The sequence below is a fragment of the Phoenix dactylifera genome, chromosome 14, assembly GCF_051530095.1.
Source record: "Phoenix dactylifera cultivar Ajwa chromosome 14, Ajwa_hap1_PhDact_Kaust_v1.1, whole genome shotgun sequence".
In the NCBI taxonomy this organism is placed as follows: domain Eukaryota; kingdom Viridiplantae; phylum Streptophyta; class Magnoliopsida; order Arecales; family Arecaceae; genus Phoenix; species Phoenix dactylifera.
In genome coordinates, this window is record NC_143203.1 from 19,319,786 (window position 1) to 19,344,050 (window position 24,265).

General features: G+C 37.4%; 1 protein-coding gene across 1 annotated transcript; it reads left to right on the forward strand.

The window, feature by feature from the left end:
• Nucleotides 1–433: 433 nt before the first annotated feature.
• On the forward strand, nt 434–23,546 carry LOC103715112 (acyl-CoA-binding domain-containing protein 6-like). The gene is made up of 18 exons (XM_088711027.2): nt 434–911; nt 1,325–1,395; nt 5,080–5,143; nt 5,219–5,281; nt 9,477–9,680; nt 9,775–9,852; nt 10,149–10,259; nt 10,379–10,445; nt 10,545–10,606; nt 11,123–11,262; nt 13,268–13,394; nt 13,475–13,589; nt 16,880–16,968; nt 18,047–18,130; nt 18,206–18,394; nt 18,737–18,892; nt 19,274–19,333; nt 23,030–23,546. The coding sequence occupies exons 1-18, from the start codon at nt 750–752 to the stop codon at nt 23,210–23,212; spliced, it is 2,025 nt and encodes a 674-aa protein (XP_088567153.2). The 5' UTR covers nt 434–749; the 3' UTR covers nt 23,213–23,546.
• Nucleotides 23,547–24,265: the final 719 nt, after the last annotated feature.

The window sequence follows — 24,265 nt, forward strand, 5'->3', positions numbered from 1 at the left end:
CCAAGTATGTAAACCGCGAAGCTAATGGGACTGCGGATTGGGTGACTGCTTATGTAGCCTATCACTCCGGCAGTACCCTATGGGCTGGAGATGGAGAGTTGCCCCTGGCACTCCAAGGTATCCTATTTTTTGACTTTATTTGATGTATCTGTACTCGTCAGGTATGATCCATCCGTCATAGCAGCAGCAGCAGCAGTAGCAACAACGTCGTGAAATCTATTTCAATCCATCTCGAGATTCGTGCATGAAGCCCTTGTTTGCTAAATTCACCTGGGCCCCACCTACACCAGCGGATCAGCACTCGCTGCACCTTGTTATCTCCGCCCAGCGGATCAGCTCCAGCCCCAAATCCACCCGTCCGAAACCGTCCGACTCGAGGCAGCTCCCGATCCGCTGAATCTTGTCTCGGATGCGCCTCACGGCCAACTGAATCAAACCAAGCGTGCCCACGAAGCGCCACGCGTTACGAAACGCTGCCCCTCGCCGCCTTGCTCCGTTTCGATCTCGGATTCGGGCGAGCCAGCGAGCCCCGTGTTTATTACAACCCCACGCGAAGCATCGCCCGCGAAGAAAGAAGGGGAGAGGAGCTCGGGATCTCAAGGAAAGAGAAGGAGGAGAAGCCCAGGAGTCCGCACGGCGGCCGGCTCTGTAAATACTCCTCCCCCGCTTCGCGTCTTCACGTTTTTCTTTTCGGACTCTTGGCGTCGTACGAGATCTTGCCGCCGGCTGTCGAGCTCGTCGTCGGAGGGATGGCGATGTCGAGGGCGAGCTCCGGTCCCGCTTACCCCGAGAGGTTCTACGCCGCTGCCGCCTACGTAGGATTCGGCGGATCCTCCAACCCCTTCTCTTCCGGCGCGATCTCCAAGTTCCAGAATGATGTCGCTCTCTTGCTCTACGGGCTCCACCAGCAAGTAAGAACGCGTTTTTATATATATATATATACTTATTTTTAGGGAATTTTTCGTTGATCTGCCGGTATTTTTTGTGAATTTGATGTTTTCTAGGTTATGGCTGGTTCATCGGGGTTGGGATCTGTGTCGATAATTTTGTCTTTCGATTTTTCTCGGTGTAGTTTTTTGTTGGATATTGTTGTTGTATTGATATGGAGGTAGATCTGGGCTTGAGGGCGTTATTGGATCGATCTTGCAACGTTGAAAAATCGGGGGGCTATTGGCATTGAGATAGATATGATGATTTAAGTTTTTCATATGGTTTTTTGTTGCATTTCGATCTGTGATGTCGGAGCTGGAATGCATGTGAGTGTAGAATAGTGGCAAAAGTGTTCTGGTTTCTGATCGATGGTGGCATTGATTCTTGCTTGCAGGCAACAGTAGGGCCTTGCAATATTCCAAAACCCAGGGCATGGAATCCTGTGGAGAACAGCAAGTGGACCAGGTTGGTGTTACTCTATCGCTATTTGTTCCAGAAGTTGTTATGCTTGTTTTCTGTTTGAATTTTGAAGAAAAATGGTAGATGTAAACAAAAATCATCAACCTGATTAATTAAGGGGAAAATGGAAAGTACTGACTTTGGGGATGTAACATTTATACTTGGCACTGTTTACATGTGCTACTTTCCTTATGTATCTTTGCTCATGCTCTCTTTGATGTTATAATTTCTTATATAATTAAACACGTTACATTATAGAATAAGGCAAGAACAATTTTGAAGTTTTTAACTACATTGCTCAAGATATTAGTGCTAAGTTAGTTATTAAGAATTTAGAGTTAAATCCACACATGCCATCACAAAAATTACAAAAATGGCCAATCATGACAGTTAGCATGCTTTATCTAAAGAGGCAGAACTACAATTCAATGTACTTTAGAAATCTTTAAGAAGACGAAGTAGGTTTGGCAAATGAGTTACTAATTTTGTTGGATCAGGTGGCTTTGGAAAACAAGGAGGTAAAAAAATATGGAGATAATGAATTTTGAGGTGTCTGTTATCAGCTCATACAATTAAATGAAAAAATAGTGATATGTTTTGTGTGCGAGAGAGGATGGTTTGGGACATCATACCTCTGGTTAAGATCCAAAGATTTCATCTCATTAGCCACTATGGAAAGGATCTTATCCTATGCGAGCATCAATACGAGAGTGAACAATGTGGATAACATTCATTGCTGCTGTGAGGAGGAAAGCGAGGCCATTCCCTATCTTCTTCACTATGACTTGGTGTATAACTTGTCTTTGGCTGTATGTGTAATAATTTGCACTGACAGCATGTGTAGGAACCACCTTCTCAGTTGTAATAGCAATATTCATACTACAAAATCATTTATTACCTGTTTCATATGTTCGCAGATGTGAATATATAAAAGTGAATAGCAAAGACCTTGTCTAATGTTTGCAAGATGTGGGGTCTTTGATATTAACCAATGCTTGTTGTAGTTCAATAATGTAAACTTTTAGCTGCAATCCTGTTTGATCAAACATTTTCTAGTATTTTGAATCTGTTATCTATTTGCCACATCATGTCTAGTTATTGAACGTGTTTGTACAATACCATTAAATATATAATTTCCATTACCCTTTGGGGTATAATATTTTGGAAGAAAATAATTAGATTCTGACAAATGATTGCAAGGATATAAAGATTTGTTTCTTGTACCCTTGTGCAGTTGTCTGAGTTGGCCATGGCGCATCATCAACCAAACAAAGGTCCAGCCATCCCAACATCAGGCCTAAGATTTGAATCTCAAGCTTGGCCTAAGGTCGACCTGACCCTATTTGGCCAAACCTGCACTGTCCATCCCCTCCTTCCTAGCCTCATCCTCTGCTTTTCTTCCTCTTTAAGCCCAAAGTCCTCACCAATCCCATGCCTAATCCTAGCTCCCAAGCTCAAACCTAGTCATGTTTTAGACCACTGGACAGTATTTTTTGTAATAGAACATAGAGAGGGGAATCCCTAACCCTAGAAGAAGTTCCTCTGCATCATCACCTGCAGAGGAGGCATGGTCCCAATTTACCCTTTTTTAGAACTGATGTAAGGAAAATGATTGCTTCTTAAAGATGTGGAGAGAGAGAGAGAGGGGCATACCAATACATCCAAGATTGCTAACTGGCATGCAGCTATGGCAGTCTAGCTGCAACTTGATGAAAAAGAGGAGAGGAGATACTAAGGAAGAGAGGAGAAAAGAGAGAGAGATGAAGGAATTTAAGGTGGATGACTTAAGTCTCTCCTAGATTAGATTGGGATCAAGAAGTGGAATCGTAGAATTGGTAAAGTTTATGTAACTATTTTATAAAATATTTTTATATGAAAAGCATGGTCAGGTTGGTTCAAGCTAGGCCTATTCATTATTGAGTGAGTGTCGGCTTGGCTCAAATCTTGATCAGACCTAGAGATTTGGGCATAGCTGTGCCCGTTGGGCCAAAACGAGCATTGTTTATCTGGTTTCACCCAAGGATTTAAATCACGAGATATGGTACCATATTACTCACTAGTCAGTACAATAAGTGGTGTAGTATCTACTAATGATACATTGCATTGGCTGATACTAAAACAGAAAAAAAGGGTGTAAAAAAACACAATAAAGCTTCGTATCAGCACTATGGGGTTTGTAAGGGGACTATATAGGCTGATATGGGTCAATTGCCAATGATTAAATTCTGATGGAGTGCTGAATACCAACTCCTGGCCAATATGGTATAGAGAAATATGGACCAATATTTGATTTGTATGGCCTTCCCAAAAGAGCTTGGCTGGTTAAACTGGGCAGATTAGGCCAGGTTTTCTCAGGTCTAATCTCTTGCTTTTAACTCCATGAACTCTAAATTTTGTTTATGTTTACTTTTTAGTAGTTGAATAACATGACATGTTTTGCTTTGATGCATTTGAGACTTTTTAATAAAAAAATATAATTCTAAAAGCCGATAATTCATATAACAAACCGCATGATCCATACATTAATACTGATCTGGATCTTGTGATTCTCTCTAGTCCTGTTCTGTGAATGAAGTCTACATTATTTAGGTGCATTTCATTAGAAGATACTAAGATCTCGATTGTGGCTTGTAAGATTTTTACCACAATCATTATAAGAAAGTGGACCAAGTAAGATTGACTTTAAAATAGGGTTTCATGTTAGTGACTGAACCTTTTAAAATATGGAATGAATTGAAGGCTTTGATTCTCTTTAAATACTTATGATGATTAGATTTAATTGTGATCTGGGTTATTTAAGGGATTGCCGGCTGAGGTTCTCAAAACAACATTCTAGTTGCTGCTTGGTTGAAAAGAGAGGCTCTTTAGGAGCAATTGAGTTACTAATTTATCTATTTCACTATACCTACTATTAGGGGCAATTGATTCTCTTTCAAATTTGTTCTTAATTGACTGAATTTCAGCTTAGAATTGTACTAATTGCCTTTTGAAGACTTTTGTTTGACAGTGTGTTAGTATTGTTTTCAATCCTGATTCTTTGTGGAAATCCATAAGCCCTTGGAGCATGTTTTTTGGTCTTTATTTTTGTGAAGGTATATTATGTGGGCATGATGGAACATGCAGTAGTCCATTCTTGAATCTTAGGGCCATGGCTGACTAGAGCATCGCACAACATGATGGCTAAGGGGTTCATAATTATGCCAATTGATCAGTGGTAGAGAATTTTGTCTTACTATTACTACCAGTTTTTTTTCCTAATATAAAACTCGATATCTATTATAGTGCCTGGGTTCATTGATTCTGAAGAGTCTCTGATTAAAATAGACTATTTTAAGGTTAGCTATCTAGAAATTGGTGTTGTCTCAGGCATTTAATCAACTATTTCTATGTGTCCTGTTTCATCATTTCTTTTACCAAAAACCATAAAAGAATTGCTATATTATACGGTTGCATAGATATGTTGTTTTCATGATCTTTTTACCTTATTGAACCATGTGAAGCAGTTTTGGATAAATATTTCATATGATTATGTACATATGAAACTTCAGTTTAATTAATTTAGTAGAAACGATATGCTGTCGCATAGTTGAATTTTAAACTGTTTTTACTTCTCCTCTCTTTCTCCTCTCTTTATCTCTCTTGTCTTTTAATTATGTAAAAAATTTAAAACTAATATATTTAGCCTTGCAGTTGGCATGGGCTTGGAAACATGCCGTCAGCAGAGGCAATGCGTCTTTTTGTGAAAATTTTGGAGGTATACATGGAGACTTAATATTATTGACAATGTATATCTGGGTCAAATAACTGATCACCGTAACATCCTTGATAGGAGGAGGATCCTGCTTGGTATTCAAGGGTCGCTGTGGAGCCTACTGTAGATGTTGAGATGCATGTAAGTATGCTGAGGCAAAAACTCCTTTGACCAAGGCACAGTTTGTTATGTTGGTAGGAGGTCTTTAGTTGGACATTCTTTGTCGCAATGAATTACCTTGCTTTTTTTCTCTTAGGAAAACTAAAGTGATCACCTGTTTTGGCTACTAGATGGAAATGGGATAGCCGGATTGGTTCATACATTTGTTTTTATGTTCTAATAAATTGTAAGAATTTAAACTGTCATATTAAACCAGTTGGATGGGTGGATTTGCTATGATTACTAAAACGATATGGTAAAATGCATATAGAATAGGGAAAGCAAAAATTGTTGATGATGATTTATTCAGTTATTCAATAACATGTGCTCTTCACATAATTTGTTGTAGTTATTGGGATCTTCATATCTTTAAAAAATTATCGACTTTGTTAGCAGTTTTATCCTATTGATCCCAACCATTGATCAAAACTAGGTTTTTATTTTGTTCTTTTCTTGAATTGATGATTTCAGTAAATTGTTCGCTGGATTTCTTTTTTTTTCCAATGATTCAATATGTATTCTTTTCTTTTATCCTATTAACCTAGTGAGCTCAATATTTAAATCAGCATTTATGCTATTGTTTACCATTCCCACCACCAGTGGTATCAGTGCCTTCTGTTTTGTCAAAATCTATAAGCAAAATGTTGTATACCATGGCCCAATTACTTCAACACTTTGATTGGCAAGTATTCTTCAACCTATTCGAACAAGCCTCTCCTAGTATCAATTAAGCAAGCATTAGAGTAGCAAGGCCAACTGTATGCTTGCAAATGACTTACCGATAAGTAGCACATGAAGGATCATGAGTGAAACTCACTGGTATATTCTACTGAAGATAGCCCACATTATGATGGACATGCACATGAGGTAATTTACTTATATATACATACATACTACATATATATGTATATACATATATATACATACATATACATACCCTGGGTTTGCACTCTATTGTGGACCTCCACCTTTCTCAAACTCAAGATGCAGCATATCCTTTGTGGAAAAATTATAGCATAAAAAAGGTGACATAGTAATAAAATTATAGGGGACCACATAGAAATTGTCCAACAAGGTTCACTGAACCAGTACTAGGGCTCGCACCAGCTAGTAACCACTCTGGTATGGTACTGGTGTGTATTGTACTGACCCAAGGCATACCTAACTAGGGGGAGGAAAAGGGAGAGGGGGGAGAGGGAGAAGGAGAGGGAGGAAGAGAGAGAGAGAGAGAGAGAGAGAGAGAGAGAGAGAGAGAGAGGCTTACGGAGAAGGGGAGTGGAAGAATGAGAGGGAGGAAGAGATCGATAGCAGCAGAACCTCTTTTGAAAAAGAGAGAGAGAGGGAGATGAGGGCTGACCTTGAGAACTATGGCATTTGTCGGTATCAAAGAGGAGAGAGAGGTGCCAGTTGGCATCGAAGAGAGGAAAGAGGCATCGATCAACATAGAAGAGGGGAGAGAAAGCGAGAGAATGAACAAGAGGTGTCGAGAGCCCTCTCAAGCCTATGGATGAACTATCATGATTTGGTGTTGGTTTGGTTGGGTATGGGCCGAACGGCTCAGTTCGGGTCAGTTTGGCAAATGCTAGTGGCCATTATACTTTTTCTAAAAGCACAAGCTTGAAATTTGATTCTTGAGTTCACAATTGTTGTGAAGTGTAAACAACTAATCGATAAAGCTTAGTGCTGCAGTCAAGCTGTTAAAATATCCCTCTAATGTTGGACAAATGATCAAATTACCTTCAAAAACTGATATCAACAATTGGATACTACTGGTTACAAGCTGGGGAGGTTGGCAATGTAGACTGGTAAGTGGTAACAAGATGTATAAATTTGATGTTATATGGAATGGTTACTTTGAAGGAAGCAGGTCTAGAATGGTAACTTGTATGCAATCAATGTAGATGAGAGATGAACCCTAATATGGCAACATGGGGAAACATATTCTACAGACAAATACTTCTATGATGGTGTACTTGGAGCCCACTAAGGTATCACCTATAAGAACACAAGAAGCTTTATAGGCTGATCTTCGAGCTCCACTGGTACCAAAGACAATGGAAATAGGTTTTTTGTATGGATATCCTCTTAGTGCATGTTTGATGAGTGACAAATTATAATGCTTGAGATTTTAAATATCTTTGGTTTGTAAGTCAATGGGGATCCAGGTCTTCATGTCTAAAAACTTGAAAGAGCAGCAGTGGCACCTTATATAAGGAATAACATGTCAGAAACAAGAGAACTTGAATGTTTATTGAAAATGGTAAATAGTGGGCGCATCAAGACATCTAATGATGCTCCAAGGGAAGGCCAAAACATAACCAAGGAATTGCATTTGCATCAAAGACATGTAGCATAGAGTAAACTTCACCTGCTGGACCATATTAAGTATCATTACAGTCGAATGCTGAAATTTGAAACATGAAGTAAAAGGACATGGCTAACCTAGGATGTTGGATTGGTGGGACAATGCTATTTTATGGATGATATCACAGCATGGAGCACAATCCACAAGATTTCCTCATGCCATGACTGCAGCACACTAATTTGTGATGGGTTGGCAGTAATGACAAGCAGAAGAAGTAGACAGGTGGATGGCGCCCACTTGTTTCCACAAAATATGTAAAATAGGATTTCCACATGGTGATGCAGACTAAGATAGAATATTACAATAAATAATGTATGCAGACATACAAGGTTAAGGAAGCCTCATTTAATGGCTAAGACCTACTGATTAATAGGGAGACATGGGTTCCCTTCAACCTTTATCAAACTCCTAGATGATTGAAGAATTCCAATGTGTGCTAAATTATTTAGTTCAATGGAAGAGCACACGAGCGAGCAATATAGTTTAACTACAAAAGGTTGCCCTAAACTTATTCCATATTGAATGCTCCAATTTCAAGTATGAGGAACTTAAAGGGTAAAGGAAGAACTTAAGATGTTGGCATTAGTGAAAAAGTAGTGCAAGAAAATTCAATCGGGGAAGGTGCAAAATCGGCTGTTGAAGTCTCTAATATCAGGAGCTTAATGAAAGATCAATGGACTAATATGGATTAAATTGATAGGATTTTGGGCCAACAAACACCAAGAACATACTCAAATGGATGCAAAACATGCTAGGACCCAAGGTCGGCGGAACCGTCCCGAATCGCTCAGTTTGGGGTGTCCGGAGCCGTATTGGCGGCGGACCAGAACGATTTCGGCAAAAAAACCAAGACGTTGTCACCGGAGGGGGAGAAGAAGGAAAGAGAAGAAAAGAGAGAGCGGAGGGAGAGGGAGGGAGGCCGGCGGAGGTCCGGCAGAGGCCAGTGCTGGTGTAGGTGGCAGAGGCCGCGACCAGATCCTGTTTCATTCGAAACAGAGGTCTAACCGCTAAAAAATTTTGCGATATTTAAGTGAAATCGGACCCTGTTTTATTTGCCAACTTCACTTAAATATCATGAAATTTTTAGCAGCCGGACCCTTGTGTCGAACGAAATAGGGATCCGGCCACGACCTCTGCCACCTGCACCAACCCCGACCTCCCTCTCTCTCCCACTTCTCTCTCTCTCTCTCTCTTTTTCTCTTTCCCACGGTCTCTTGTGTCGGTACAGGCCCAACACGGCACAATGCTGGCCCGTACAGACTCGTACCGCCGGACAACTGGTATGGTGCTTGGTATCGGCACAACAAACCATGCTAGGACCATTTATGCATCATTGTGATTTGTACCATTAATGCATGATATAGTTTGATTGGATCTATGTGGTGTCCATTGATACAGGCACACTCAATGATATTCTGAACCTTGATAGAAAATTACTGTTATAATGCTGCACTGTCCTGAACATTATCATGATTCAGTTCTCTTTACATCAGTCTGTCTTCCGATATTAATAGCTAAAATATTATGGATATGCCTGCTAGATGCAGATAATAGTGCTGCTAGCAAGTGCACACCAAGTTGTTTTGGGACTGAAATGACAATTCTTGCATACATTTTGCAAACAATCCTTTATTTCAGCAAGTTGTATTAATATGTGGAATGGTATAATGGCACATAAATATTCTTGGCAATTAAAACCTTCCCTTAACTATCAAAAATCAATTTATGGTTAATTATAGAATTCCTTCTCTTGAATTGTAATGCTTATGTTCATCAAATCCTCATTATGTCTCTGTTCCTGTTTCCTTGCAGAAGCCAAAAGTGGAGCCAGCAACTCAGTCTGCTACCCCTAACGGAAATTCGTTTCCAGAGCCTAAAACTATTTCAGCAGAAAATGGAAGTGTGCTGGAGACCCAGGACAAAGATGTCATAATGGAGGGTCTTAGTTCAATTGGGATTTATGACCAATGGGTTGCACCTTCAATATCTGGACAGCGCCCAAAGCCCCGCTATGCGGTCCTCTATCCATCATCAGATTAGACTTTAATTTGTAGGACCAAGTTTTTCTTCTGTTGTTAAATACTAAATATTATCTTCCATCTATGCACAGCATGGAGCAGCTATTGTGCACGACAAGATGTATGTTTTTGGCGGAAATCACAATGGTCGTTACCTTAATGACCTTCAGGTTTGTAACATTAGTGACTTATAATTTCAGTTGGACGGAACAACATGTGTTTAGGATTGGTTAACTGCTTTTGAAGGGCAAAGTATCTATTGGAAAGTTGCAGGTTGATGATAATTAAGATGTACAAAGTATAGGTTGTTTGTAATGTCCTTGCAGTTTTATTTTAGAAATTCCTTGTATTGATTACCAGAGTGATAATTGTAATTTTCTCTTTCCCATTATGCAGTGTTCTTTTTCCTGATCAATATTATCTAAACTGATTTAGTCACTTTGCTTATATCTTGTTTTAATTAAAGGTTCTGGATTTGAAAAGTTTGACATGGTCGAAGATAGAGGCTAAAGCACAAACAGGATCCCCAGAATCACCAACCATAGTGCCAGTAGCTCCTTGTGCTGGCCATTGTTTGGTAATCTTCAAAATTTTCCTAATGTAGTGCTTAGATTTGCTGGAAACTGGTTGTTGGCACATATAGTCTGTAATAAGTTATATCTGTCATCACTTCTCCACAATCCCATTTTATTGCAGATTACATGGGGAAACAAAATTTTATCTGTTTCTGGGCACACCAAAGATCCTTCTGAGACCATTACAGGTTCAAGTCATTCATTTTTCACAATCTTCAGTGGTAATTTCCTTTTTTTATGAAAAAAATGCCCATTGTAGTAACCTTCTTTTTTAATTTTGATGCTAGTGAAGGAATTTGATCTGCAGATTTGTATGTGGTTGGACTTGAAGACTTATGGGAAGCCACCGGTAATCTTATTCTGATCTATGCTTGAGCATGTCATGTATAATTTCATATTTTCCATCTTAAAATCATGAAAACATGTTTCTTTTTCTTTTTAGTATCCTGCATATTTCACAGATATGCACGGTCAGCTTTGATCTGTCCAAACTGAACTAAATGATTTTTTAAATTTAACATTGCACAAAGCAAGCATCATGGGAAACAGGTGTTTTTGCTATGAAATATATGAATATAGCCATTTATTTTTTAAAAATTACTTTGTGTTAGGCATCTTACAGCTGTGTGCCTTGAAAACTACCTCTTAAAATGTTAGTTATATGTTGTTTGCAGCTCTTAATTGAATATGAAAGTTAGCTGGAAGGCACAAAATTGATAGGGAAAAAGATGCATCACTATGCAATTTTTCTTTAGTGCTGAGAATTCATAATGTTTTAAGATGCTTCCAGTTTGTATTAAAACTCAAAAATCTCAAAGCTGGATTACTAATTGATTGTTTTTTTTATTATTATTATTATTTGTAGATTTCCCGTGGAGGCCAATCAGTGACCCTTGTTGGGAACACTTTAGTCATGTTTGGTGGTGAAGATGCAAAGAGATCTCTTCTAAATGACTTGCACATTCTCGACTTGGAAACCATGACCTGGGATGAAATTGATGCTATGTAAGGCTAGAATAATTTATGGAATATGAATAATTATTTGGCATTTGTTCTCATGATAATTATGGAAGAATTGCTTTCAATTGATTATTTGAATGAGACACACAGAAAATGATTCATATTAGTTGAAGGTGTGCATATGGATCTCCACATTACCACCCTAAAGACCATGGCTATTCTACCAAAACAAGGACCATGGCTGTTATGCTTTGTCATTTTTGTGTGACTTAAATGAGAAATGTCCCTTCCTTTTTCTCTTTTTAATTTAAGACTTCAATTTTTTCACATATGAAGTGTCATTTCCTAGTTTCTGAAGATCGCTAAAAGCAAAAGTATCCGGACCAGTAGCAGCGTGAAGGGGTAATATAGGATAGGGGATGGTAAAGCTCTCAAAAAGGTGTCTATTATTAGATGGGAAAAAACAAGAAAACAGAATTTCACAGATATAAATAATTGTGGCCCTAAACAGCAACTCTGCAAGCATTATCCCATCTATTGAGTATTGGCTTTATTTCCTTTTCCTGCATGCTTCTAAAAGATGCGTACCCCTCATGCATGTTTTTTTAAAATCCTTCCTACAAGTTTCTTCCCAGTTTTATAGGTGCTTTCCTTTTTTTTTAATTCGTACAAATCTAAGCCTGCCATTTTTTTAAGAAGTTCTTCTAATCTTCATTGCAAACAGTCATATTGCCTCAAAGAAATCTGCATTATATGATCCTGTTTAGGTGCAACTCAGAAGCTTTCTTTATTGTGCTCCACAACTTGTCATTCCTATTCCTGATGTCTTCATTCCCCTCAATTTTTGCTAGTTGCTGGGTTGTGAATTGTTGACACTCATACATTCACACCTATGTCAATCATCTGTGTACTAGATTGTCTGCATGCCTAATATATCAACATCATTACCATTATCTTAGAAGATTTTTCACTTGCAAAGAAGCATCCTCATGACATTTTAAAGAATATCCTTTACTAATTCCCTTTATATTCCTGCTAAAATTGCATTTACATTCCAAACATCTAAACTTCAGATTTTGTGTATCTTAGACCTACATGGCTACATCCTCCAATATTTCTCCTATAAGGTTAAACACCAATTAGGCTCGTCAATCAACAGACCTTTTGACAAAGGTTTCATATAATATATTAATAGTATCATACCAAAGACAATTGCGAAAAAAAGAGTTTAAAACTATTCCTTGGTGTGAGCATATTGCAATAGGAAACTAATTGGTTTCAGCACTGCATGAATGCTGGTTAAATCTTATACGTGTCTGATTATCTGAACATAATCATTTTGCATGCTTTCTTCCTAAAGGGATCCAAAGTTTTTCTGCGGCACCTAGTCATTTACTTCCAAGTTGATAACATGCATTTTGTTGTTTATCTTGTTAACTTTTCCATCTGTTGCCATAATCGTATTGGTTCTTGACTATATCAACATGAACAAGTCAATGGACTCAGACCTGTTTTACTTTCTTCCATTTTTCTCTAAAATTTGTATTGATTGTTGACCTGATTAACATAAACCAAATTGGTTCACCTGGATCAATTTTATTTTCACCTCCTCTCTTTATAATTTTTTGGCAAATTGAAGCTATACTACTGTAACTTGATGATGATCAATGATTAAAGATTGTAATACGTGGACAGGAGGGTTTGGCATTCCTTCTCTTGGCAAACTGTATGAGACCATGTGTGTTAAGATAAGATAATCTCAAGAGTCTAATCACACAGCAGACTATTTCCTCACGACTGTCTCCTAATGCTTGAGCACAAACCTAAAAGCACACATTAAAGGCAATTGAACTTGACTCCACCGTTAACATATGTTTTAACTCTTATAATATTGTTAAACTGGATCCTCAGACTCTTTGGAACATGAGGGTGCCTTGTATTTTTTGAACAGTTAGGTTATCATGGTGACAATATGGAACTGGTTAAGGAATTATTGTAGCAAATGGTCACACTGATGAATTATATTTTTATTCTTTATTATTTTTTTTAGAGGCACTCCTCCTTTGCCAAGGTCAGACCATTCTGCTGCTTGCCATGCAGAGCGGTATCTTTTAATTTTTGGTGGGGGTTCTCATGCCACATGCTTCAATGATCTGCATGTCCTTGACCTGCAGACAGTAAGATCTACTCTCTATTTAAACATATTAGAAGATGAGCCTTTTCTATCCCTTCTTTTAAGTAATATGTTTTGTTGCAGATGGAATGGTCTAGACCAAAACAGCAGGGTGTAACTCCAGGACCACGAGCTGGCCATGCAGGTGCAACAGTAGGGGAGAACTGGTTTATTGTTGGTGGTGGTAACAATATGAGTGGTATGTTTGTGAAGCATCTGTTTTCTAAATGTCTCATTTCATGGAAAATGGTTTATTCTGTTTGGACTATGTTCTGTATTTGTATCTGTGAATATCTGTGATCATGCTTCAGCTTTTTTTCGCTCCTGATCCATTTGTCATTCGCTTTTCGTGTTGAGTGTTTTTTTTTTTGTATATAAATGTGATTATGCATATTGAACAACTTATTTTTTCTATATTTTAATGTATTAACTTTTGAGATGGGTTTTGCATGAAAATACATATAGCAAAAAGAAATGCAATTAAAATATAACACAACTATGGTCCATAAACAACACTTAATACCAACTATGTAATGGTGTTGGTCTAAAGCATCCTTTTTCATGTTCTTAAAAATGACATGCAGTGGGATACCTATCTTCTGCTGGGGAAATAATTTTCCTGATGATCGCCTTCTCTGACTGCACTTTCTGGTATTTTCTTTAAGTTATTAAAATTTCAGTAATTTTTTCGTGCTTGTTTAAAAAATGTTACTGCACCTTATTTTGGATAAGAGCATTGACTAATGTTGGGATTGACAAACCTAAAAAAATAGGATCTGAGGAATTTTACTGTACATATGAGTTAGGTAATTAGTCCTGGACTGAGAAAATGATGTAAAGGTCTGTAGATGTAGTCTTGCAAGATAAATTTGGTTTTAGATTAGCATGTCATGGATTACTTTTGAGCATTTCTGGAAGCTGGCGAAATCTACAGGACATAGGTTGCAATGATTTAAGATATCATTTGCAACCTACGAGATCAAAACTACTGTCCCTGAAAGGTAACATGACCATTTCTCTCAAGTTTCAACATTTGAATGCACATGTATATCTAGATGTGGTTTATCGGTTCCAATCCAATTAAGCTTTCACTGATCTGAACTTCTTTCATACTAACAGAAAATATAATATGTGCTTCCACTCTTGGCCTACAAGCCCTGGAGTCAAAAAGGTAGAAAACAGAATAGGGTACAAGAAATCTAACAAGAAACTTCAGCCATCTATTAATTTATGGATGTTTTCTTCAAATTTTACTACCTAGAGCCTTTATTAGAGATTTATGGCCATTTTAACCCTTTTGGCAATTGTCTATCTGATGGCTTAATAAGGGCAATGCGGAAGCCATCATTTAAAGAATATGAAATTAGGTCCTAGATTGCTGGCTTGGCTGAATAAAAACTGTCAGTCGAGGGTACTATTAACACAAGGATGCCTCTTTGCTGGTTGAAGACTGCATATCCAATTAAGATCATGGGTATAACATGAAAACACAAAAACTATTTTCTAAACCCACTGCATTACCAAAAAATGCAAAAATGTTATTATTGCAGTAGCACATGTACTTTATCCCATCATGGCACTCATGTCTAATAAGGAGGGTTGTTTTTTAACGTTCATGTAAAAGTCATGCATTGAGAATGTAAATAAAAGGTCAGATTAATTACAAAACCTGCTCTTAACTATCAATCAAAGAAAGGAATGTTGAGACAATAATCAATAATAAAGAAGGTTTGTAATAGGAACGATCTAACAATATCTCTAATACCATAAATTGTTGGTTTACTCTAAATTGCCAAAATTGGGACCAAGTGTGGAAGTGGGTATGAGTGGAGGTGCAGCAAAGCACGTATTTAGAGAAGACTTGAAGGTAGCACTTAGGAAGTAGGTGCAGGTTCGAGATTTTGGGAGGTTCTGAAGCAGGTAAATTATGGTTACTCGAACTTTCTTGCTACTAAGGATTAACTCTATTATCCCATAACAAAATCCTGGAAAAAATTGTAGCAGTGGTACATATCTGCCCATGTTAGATTGTGCTCTCATTTTACTGAATGGCATAGTTTGGTAGATACCCCAGCCAAGCACTTGGTTGGGTATAATACTTGTAGAAATCATATACAGACCTCATATAGATCATATGCCCAGTAGTGGCAGCAGGAAAGCCCCTTATAGCGATTTCGTAGTAGCTTGTAAAACAAGAAGTGGAAAATAGCAAAAGTGAAGATGGATAATGAAGAGAGAAGGAACTGAGAGAGAAAAGAATAATAAAAAAAGAAATAGGGGCATACAGATTGAATTATATGGTTTTTTGCCGACTTTTCTATTTAGTGAAGACAGTGACCAGTTATAGGCACAAACACAATGTGTACATGCTGCTTACATTTGTTGATTACATTAGACTGTTGATTGCATACAGCTTATGAAACATTGACAGATACAGAATATGGATATGATGCAATACATACAACCAAGCTCGGAAAACTTGGAATACCATATGAATAGGGTTCGGTAGTGTAAAGATATATTTTTCAAATACACGTAAAAGAAGCATCGATAAAACAAATGGGTTTTATCTAACATAATTGCTGCTCCATACTATAACATGAACACCCACAAACTTCATAATCTAGTTGTCATTTAAATTCATAGATCATAATCCATACTACATATAATGACATCAGCATCACAAATTCTAAAATTTAACATTCATCATGTCCATCAGTAAAAGGTCATCATTCATTTTTATTTAGAAAAAGGACCCTACTCCTCATCCCCAATAGTATCTAGGAGGTATCTAGGATATATTCAAAAAATATTGAAGACCTTTTTATTCTAAAGAACAGGATTCAGAAAGTAGGTATCCAATGTATATCTTAGGCATATCCAACGATTATTTATATGAAATAAATGCATGTTCATAACAAAGGAAAATAGGTTTTTTTCTTGGGGCGAGCTTGTTTTGAAAAGGAAGAATTAAGAATATGTTTGCAGTGAGATGTGGGATGCTCATAAATTTGCTCATGCACAATTTCACATAACCCCCTGTAAATTTCAACGTCTACTCATCTTCACACATCTCAGTGCATATACTTACAGCCACATCAAAGTATCAATTCAGCATTAGTTGTCTAGATAGTTTATGTCAAGATTGAAAGCACCAACTTTATACTAACACTTGAAAGAATAGTTATAATTGATGAGGAAATCACAATAGGCAATATTTTATCATTACTTCTTAGCTTGCTTTAAGTTTTTTTTCATTTATCAGTATCATGGTCTCTGTGGATCAAGTGAATTGATTGTAAACTGTTGTAAACAAAGAGAAAACTAAAGGTTGTATTGTTGTTTATTTTAAAATTTAAATAAAGTTAATCAATATTTTACTTAAAGTGTAAGAGAAAAAAACAGTAATATGACGGCTTTTGATCTTTGTGCAAACTTGCTAAGTTCATTTTAGTATTCTTGTTGGTACTGACACATTGTCTATTTCAGGGGTCTCTGAAACTCTTGTGCTAAACATGTCTACATTAGTTTGGTCAGTTGTTACCACTGTTCAACGACGTATGCCCCTTGCCAGCGAGGTATGTTTTGTTTATTTCATATACTCATATTTAATTGGAGCTTGAGGTCCTTACGATATTGCCATATCATGTAATTATGAATATTAGCAAGTCAGAATAAACTTCTTGTGCAGCGGCATGTAAGCTCATAAAATCATTCAGATGAAACCCCCCCTACCTTCTGTTTTGGGAGCTTTAAAACTAGAGAGATGTAATTGTAAACTGAAGTAAATGAAAACTCAGTGCAAGCCAACAACAGCAAAGCGGAGACTACATTCATCCTATGTATTGTTATTATTATTTTAAGTTTTAAAACTGAAAGCATGCATGTCATGTGAATTCTGTTACTAAAATATGATACAGCCCATGGTTGATTTCTTCTTTTGATTGTTAACTTACAATTTATTCTGGATTTAATGCCTGGATTCTGGTCAAACACACTGGCCACTTGATATAAATATCAAAAGGTAAAATCCCTAATTGAAAATATACTGCAAATTATTAGATTCCTAGTCCTGAAAATATGTATATCATCTAATTTCAAATATTAGCTTCTAAAACTGGGCATTTGCTGAAGTATAGATAATAGGAAAGAGCAAAACTTATGTTGCAGTTCTTATAGTGCAACATATTATATATAACTTGCTTACAAATAAAGGAATCCATGAAATGGAGTCGGTCATAACACTGCAAGGTTGGAAAGATATAGATTGACCATGAACAAGTTCCTTGCTTATTAGGTTATGCGTATTAACCATTCCTCTCTATGCCTTTTTGGAATCTGATCATCAAACTAAAGCACTAATTTTATGTTCAGTGCCAATGCAAGTTATTGTAGGAATTTGTCAAACCATTAATTGCATTTAGTTATTGATTAGCAGGACATTTTCTGTACTTAGATAGGCCAAGGCCCAAAATCATTATGAAATAAGCTCTTGGTCGTTATGAAAATCCAGAACTGGTAGTATTACATGAACTGGTTTGCTTGGTTGGAGTATTAAACAATTCGCTGTTTTGGAAATCTCCTGTCCTACATGGTAGGATGATTGAATAGTTGTTTTTGTTTGGTCATTGATGTTTGGATTTTTTCTCCCTTTAGGGCCTGAGTTTGGTTCCGAGCACCTACAACGGAGAAGATTTTCTTGTGTCATTTGGAGGATATAATGGGCGATATAGCAATGAGGTAAAGAATAATCATGGCATTTATATTTTTTCCCTTTTTGTAATTATTTGTTCTAAGTTTCTTTATGTCTTGTAGGTCTATGTGCTTAAACCAAGCCACAAAGCAGATTTGCAGTCCAAAATTTTAGAGGGGCCTGTGTCAGACAGTGTTGCTGCCCTGCTGCCAACAACAAATGCCAGTCGGGACATGGAACCTGAGAATGAGGCAGCTCAAGATGGAAAAATAAGGGAAATTATGATGGACAATGGTGATCCAGAGCTTGTGGTAAGCTGATGTGGAATTATATTATCTTAAGAATCTAGGTTTTGCTTTTTCATTTGAAAGTTAATGCTTATGCATAAAAAAGTAGAATAGGTTTTTGTGTCAGACAATCACAGACCTAGACAGATCTGTATATCATGTGCGCTAGAGATCTTTTTTCTCATAATGCTAACACTGGCAAAATGTTGACGTAAAAATATCCATGTGAACAATTATACATAACAGCCTTGACAAATGGTTTAGGTTTGTCAGTTCATATTTGTACTGATTATTCTAATTAATTTTTTCAGAATTTTTGAGATGTCAGTCCTTTCTAATTTTACATCCTTTACTGAAAATTCTTAGGATATCAGAAGTGAGGAAACAAGTGAACAGCTGGTAGCAACACTCAAGGCAGAGAAAAAGGAATTAGAAGCAATGCTTAACAAGGAACAATTGCAAACCCTCCAATTTAAGAAAGAGCTAGCTGAAGCAGAGACTAGCAATGCAGAACTTACGAAGGCAAGTTTTATTTGTACTTTATTGCTCTTTCTTTGATGAAATTTGTTTTTCTTTTTCCACATTGCAAACATGAAAAATCCTAGGTGGTGTTTCAGGCCACCAAGGCACTGGTTCTGTTTATGCCTCATTAAGGTTTTTCCTTTTTCTTTTCTTTTTGGTGTTATAAGAGGTATGCTAGATCTGCTGCTTGTTTAGGTTAATTTGATGCTTTGTTCTGGAACTGCAGATTCTAAGAATAAACTTTCCATAACGGTGTTACAACTTGATATTTCCAGTTTGTTTTTCTATTGTTTATAGATCAGGAGGAGCTAACCTCACAAGAAACTCAGAACATTTACCCAGAAAAGTAGCTTATATTTTCTCTGTGTATGAACTTTGTAGGAGCTTCAGTCTGTTCGTGGCCAGCTTGCTGCTGAGCAGTCAAGGTGTTTCAAACTTGAGGTATGTATTATGCAAGTTCACTTTTATTGATCTTTTTTTTTCTGAGGTTTACTGCTTGTCTTTGATGTGATTTTAAATGTTGTGACTCATCTAAACTTGCAAGCTGTGCTAGAGTATCTTAAACTAAGAAAGAATGTATGTTTATATTGTAAAGTTTGTACTGCAAACTACCCCAACCATGATAGTTTTTTTTCCCTGAATAACTGACCACCTCTTGCCTTTGCTTGTATTTCTTGAGAATCATGGTGGAAGATTCAGAAATTATTTTATAGTAATGATGCAAGAATTTCTCATGTCAAAAAGGTGGGGAAACACCTCTCAAGATTAAAGAATGAAACCTCCTTCCAACAGAAGAGTGGTGCAACTATAGCACAATTTGCGTTTTTCTTTGGTGGTCATTTTTCATATATTTTTATTTGACTTTATACTAGGTTGTAGGAGGAGTTGGATAACAAATTGGAGATTATATAGGTTGAAACTTATATTTGTCTTGATATTCTTTTGGTTCAAAATAATTGCGCACAAATTGTACACTACTTATAATGTTGGCTAAAATGGATCAAAACATGACTCAACCTTTTGGAGGCCAATGCTTCAAGATTTTTGGTAGTACGAATGAAAGATGCCTTGTTTCACAAATAACAGATTGTAGCAATCCATCATGATAATACGAGAAGAATTTAGTTTTTTTTGGGTGGAATTGAACTATTATTTCAGCATATCTAATCACATATATTGGTAATGTTCTAGTGCACTGATATTTTACATTGCATATACAACATGTGGGTGCCCCCCAGCGTTAGCTACAGTGTTTAGAGACCCATCACCGGAGAGTATTGGCAGGCTAGGCCACCAAAAACCCATAATTTTGAAAAAAGCAACCAACCTGGTGGTTTGTATGGTTGAATTGTTCAAACCTCCCAATCAAACTGGTTCTGACCTAGATTGTTCAACTTTTAAAGGGTTGCAGCACATTGATAAAGCAGCAGAGAGGAGGGGCCGCAGTGGTGGTTGGAGGGTTTTTTTTTTTTCTGCTTTGGGGGACAGGCGGGTGGGGGGGAGGAGAGGAGGTTTCACCATCAAAGCAAGAGAGAAACAATGGCTATGGAAGCTTATGGCGAAGGAAGTCAGCATCATGACTAGTGGCAACGAGAGCTTGGTGAGATTGATGTAGGACCATTGGTCATGGGATAATCAATTGATGGAGATAATCGCCATGACTAGATACAGGCCCTTTCCAACATTGGCCATCCATCATTGAGGAGGTATCAAGATCAATAGAGTTTGAGACAAAAAAAGGAAGTAAACATTAGAGATGGATGGGATGAGGTCAGTAGAATTTGAGATGACGAAGGAAATGAGAGTCCTGCTTAAGAACAAAATGGGGGTTAGGGATTTAAGATGAAAGGAGCCAAATTTGGGATGGGGGTTCTTGCTCTTGAAAGAGGAGTTTGGGGCATTGGGGTTTTAAATGGTTGACTCATGGTTGTCCCATCTTCGATTTCGAATGCTGACTCATGACCGAGCAAGAAAACGGGTGGGCAAGGTCATAGGTTCAGAACACCAATCGGTTGTATGGTCCTTGTATGGTTTTATTATGCCAGGTATTATGGAACAGGAAGATTCTCCAAATCGTCTCCCATTACCTTCAATTATTGGGTCTACTTTTTTATTTTTTTATTTTTATTTTTTAATCTTTATCCTATATTTGTCCTTCCAGCCTATGTCGCACGTATAAACCATCTCAAATAATTTTTCCATTGTGCCATATTTTTGTTTCTTACTTTCCTCTAACATACTCATTTTTAAATGTAGTCTTCATTAACATACTCATCTCCATAACTTATGCTTTTAGGCCATACACATTACCAGCACTCATACAATAAGTTCTTATTTTATAGATGAAATTCCTTACAGTCGAAATGAAGCCAAGTTATTTTACAACACTGGGAGGGCTTATCTTCAATATAAAAGCACATAATGGAAAATGCCTGGAGTCTAATGCTGAATAATGCAAAAAGGACATAGGTTGGTTTGGGATAATTATATGGTCAATCTCCACACAAAAGTTTCAATGCTTTATTAAATTAAAATGTCGGGACTTGCAACTCCTACCTCCAAAGGCAAAACTCATGCTACTAATTAAGAAAATTTACCAAGATTTTAAGAAAAGTAATAACTTATCTTGACTGTTGATTTGAGACCAAAATGAGCCTTGATATATCATTAACCCGACTCATCAACCGAGAAAGTTGGTCGACAATGCAAAAGAACCTAAAGCAGTGAGAATGCTGGGTTGTTTTCTTTAACGGCTTGATGTAGAGCCTGTTGAGATACCAAATCATCATTTTCACTTATTATTCCAATGGAGTTGATGATGAAGACTGATGGAGTTGATGGTGCGCACGGGTCAGATCGGATTGGTTTGGAGTTAATCCCGAAATCGAACCGATTTAAATCAGTTTTCTGAAATCGAAAACGAAACCAAACCGACCATGTACAAAAATTGCTTGAAACCGACCTGAAAAATTTGGTTCAGTTTAGTTTGCTTTATTGGGTTGATATTCTTATTTTATATATAAAAGAAAATATAAGAAAAAATAAAAATTAATATATATCTATATAAACATATATGGGTTGGGTTGGGTCGGGTCGGGTCGGGTCCGTTTAAATCGTTTTCTGAAAACTCAAACCGAAACCGAACCAAATTTTTCGGCTCAAGATTTTTTTCAAACCGGAAACAAACTGAATAAAAAAAACAATATAAACCGAACAGAAAAGACCGGTTTGGATTGGGTTCGGCCGGTTCTTTGCATACCTCTAGCATCAACAGGGCAGGGCCTGTGGCAAACAAAATGTATCCATGCTGGCCTATACTTGTCTATGTTGGTGCATGCCGGACTGGCCCATGCATGCACAGATCTCCACGAACGGGCATGCATGATACAGTTACATGTGACCCTTTGCTGTGCCCAACCTTGTTGCTACAGCATGTAATATACTGAGTGGATTGGCATAATATGGCACCTCAATCATTACAGTATCCCATAATGTTGGGGTTGCGGAAACTATGTTCTTGCATAATCCCTTGGACTCATTTGTTCTGCGTCATTTCTCCATAGGGAATGTATCACATGGACAAGCTGGTAGGCGTCCATGAGCCCTTTACTTTCTTCATACATTCCAAGGTTGAGGGAGCCAGGAGGCAGCCATACTTTTCTTATTTCCATCATATTATTGTGGATAAAGACTTTGCTATTTAGAAACCTGGAACCAACCTTGAAAATAATTAAACAGAGCAAGTTATCGGTTATTTACAGCTGAAGTAATGGAAGATAGCAGGAGCAGTCTCATTTTGGGAATGGACTTTTGTGATGACATCATACAAATAAGTTTGGACGTGAACTCTGCTTCTGTGGCTATATTTTGGCTCGAGCAATCCGAAATCCTTGTTTATGCACCAACCAACGACATTTGTAAAAAAATATTGTATTTGTTCTAGTCATTTGTCATTCAAATATTTCTTCCTTGTTGACCAGAATGAAATGTATATCCAAAAGGTATAAGTTTTCATCTTTGATTGCATGATTTTTAGAGAAATAATTTTTGAATGTCTATCTCCCTGCTGAGAAGTGATATCTCTGGTGAGGCAATCTATGCACACAATCTAACATGCCAAAGTGGTACTATTTTCAGGTTGATGTTGCAGAGCTATGCCAGAAGCTACAGACATTGGAGACATTACAGAAGGAAGTGGAGCTGCTTCAACGACAGAAGGCTGCTTCTGAACAGGCAGCCTTGAGTGCGAAGCAGAGGCAGAGTTCTGGTGGGGTGTGGGGATGGCTCGCTGGAAGCCCTCCTGAGGAGTCTGATTCTTGATAGCATTAATTTTAAAAACAAACCCATCACCCAACCCGTACAGGTCAATGTGATATTATTCAGCAGCATTGTTGATCCTTGTTTACATTCTTTGTTGGTCTGTGTTCGTTCTCAAGTTATGGCAATAAGTGATAAAAGTTTATTAGCCTAGATGGTATTCTGCAGTTCTTATACAAATACTTCTCTTTTTATATTTACGAGCTGTACCTGAAGCATATTTTTTTCTTTTTTCTTTTTTTTTGTTTGGATATAGTGCTGTTTTTTCTCTGGGACTGTCAATTGTAATGACATAATGCATCATCTGATGAGGTCATTTGATTTTATTTGCTGAGAACAGAATTGTTCCGAGATCCACTTCTTGATGGTTATAGTGCAGGTAGTTTTATCTTCATGCGATGGCCAGCCCAAAGCTGGGTCCATTTGGAATATCGTAAGAGGGGGTTGTGTGATTATATCTCCCAGAGGTGAGATCTCCATGTTGCTCCAGGGTGTCTGGAGGTGCCAATGAAAGCAGGCAAGCTTCTCTATTTCAAATTAGCTTCTCCTTAATCCATGGTGACTTTTAACACTCATCTGTTATTCTCTGTCTGCCCCATTTTCTTGAGGTATCAAAGCCGATCCTCAGCTACAGAGAACCATTTGACATGGAAGGTTGATGAATCTTGCAAGTTCGAATTGATTTCAGATAAGACAGTTGTGATCCAAAACTTTCCAATGTTTATTTTTTTTGAATCCTGCTCTGTCGACTACAGAAGAAATCAGCTCGATGAGCAATCAATCTAGTGAGACAATTTTCATCCAAAGTTTTGAAGGATTCCTTCTTGAGCAATGGTTTTAAAGGTCAAAAAATAAATCTATTAACAACTAAGTGGGTTGATATGGCACATGAATATGGCCTAGTTTCGAATCACTAAAGAAAACAGACCATGTTCCCTGCAAATGATAATTCTGAAATAGCACTGGCGGTTTAGCCCCAAGTCTTCCGGATTACTGGTTAGGCTACGCAAAGGTGTTAAACCGTAAACCAATTTCAACATTTTCTTGGGTGCCACA